This window comes from Penaeus monodon, chromosome 31, assembly GCF_015228065.2.
Source record: "Penaeus monodon isolate SGIC_2016 chromosome 31, NSTDA_Pmon_1, whole genome shotgun sequence".
Taxonomy (NCBI): Eukaryota; Metazoa; Arthropoda; class Malacostraca; order Decapoda; family Penaeidae; genus Penaeus; species Penaeus monodon.
The window spans coordinates 28723370-28723606 of NC_051416.1; the positions used below are offsets into that span (position 1 = coordinate 28723370).

At 56.5% G+C, this 237-nt stretch overlaps 1 protein-coding gene across 1 annotated transcript in view; it reads left to right on the plus strand.

The window, feature by feature from the left end:
- The window catches only part of LOC119593155 (troponin C-like), a 15025-nt gene that overhangs the window by 6294 nt on the left and 8494 nt on the right, over nt 1-237 (plus strand). The window contains exon 3 of the mRNA XM_037942121.1: nt 83-226. Within this exon, the coding sequence (XP_037798049.1) occupies nt 83-226 (144 nt within the window). The remainder of the gene's footprint in view (nt 1-82; nt 227-237) is intronic.

Genomic DNA, 237 nt, shown 5'->3' on the forward strand with positions numbered 1-237 from the left:
CAGATACAACAATGCCACGAACTTCAAGTCTTGAACCCCCCCCCTTTCTAACCGACTTTCTCCCCTCCCCCCCCCCCTCAAGTGCTCCGCAAGGCCTTCGCGATGTTCGACAGCGGGAAGACCGGCAAGATCGAGAAGGAGAAGATTCGCACGATCCTCAATACTCTCGGGGCAAGCTACATCAACGAGGAACTTGAGGCTCTGCTCACCGAGAACGACGTCGACGGTAGGTGGACA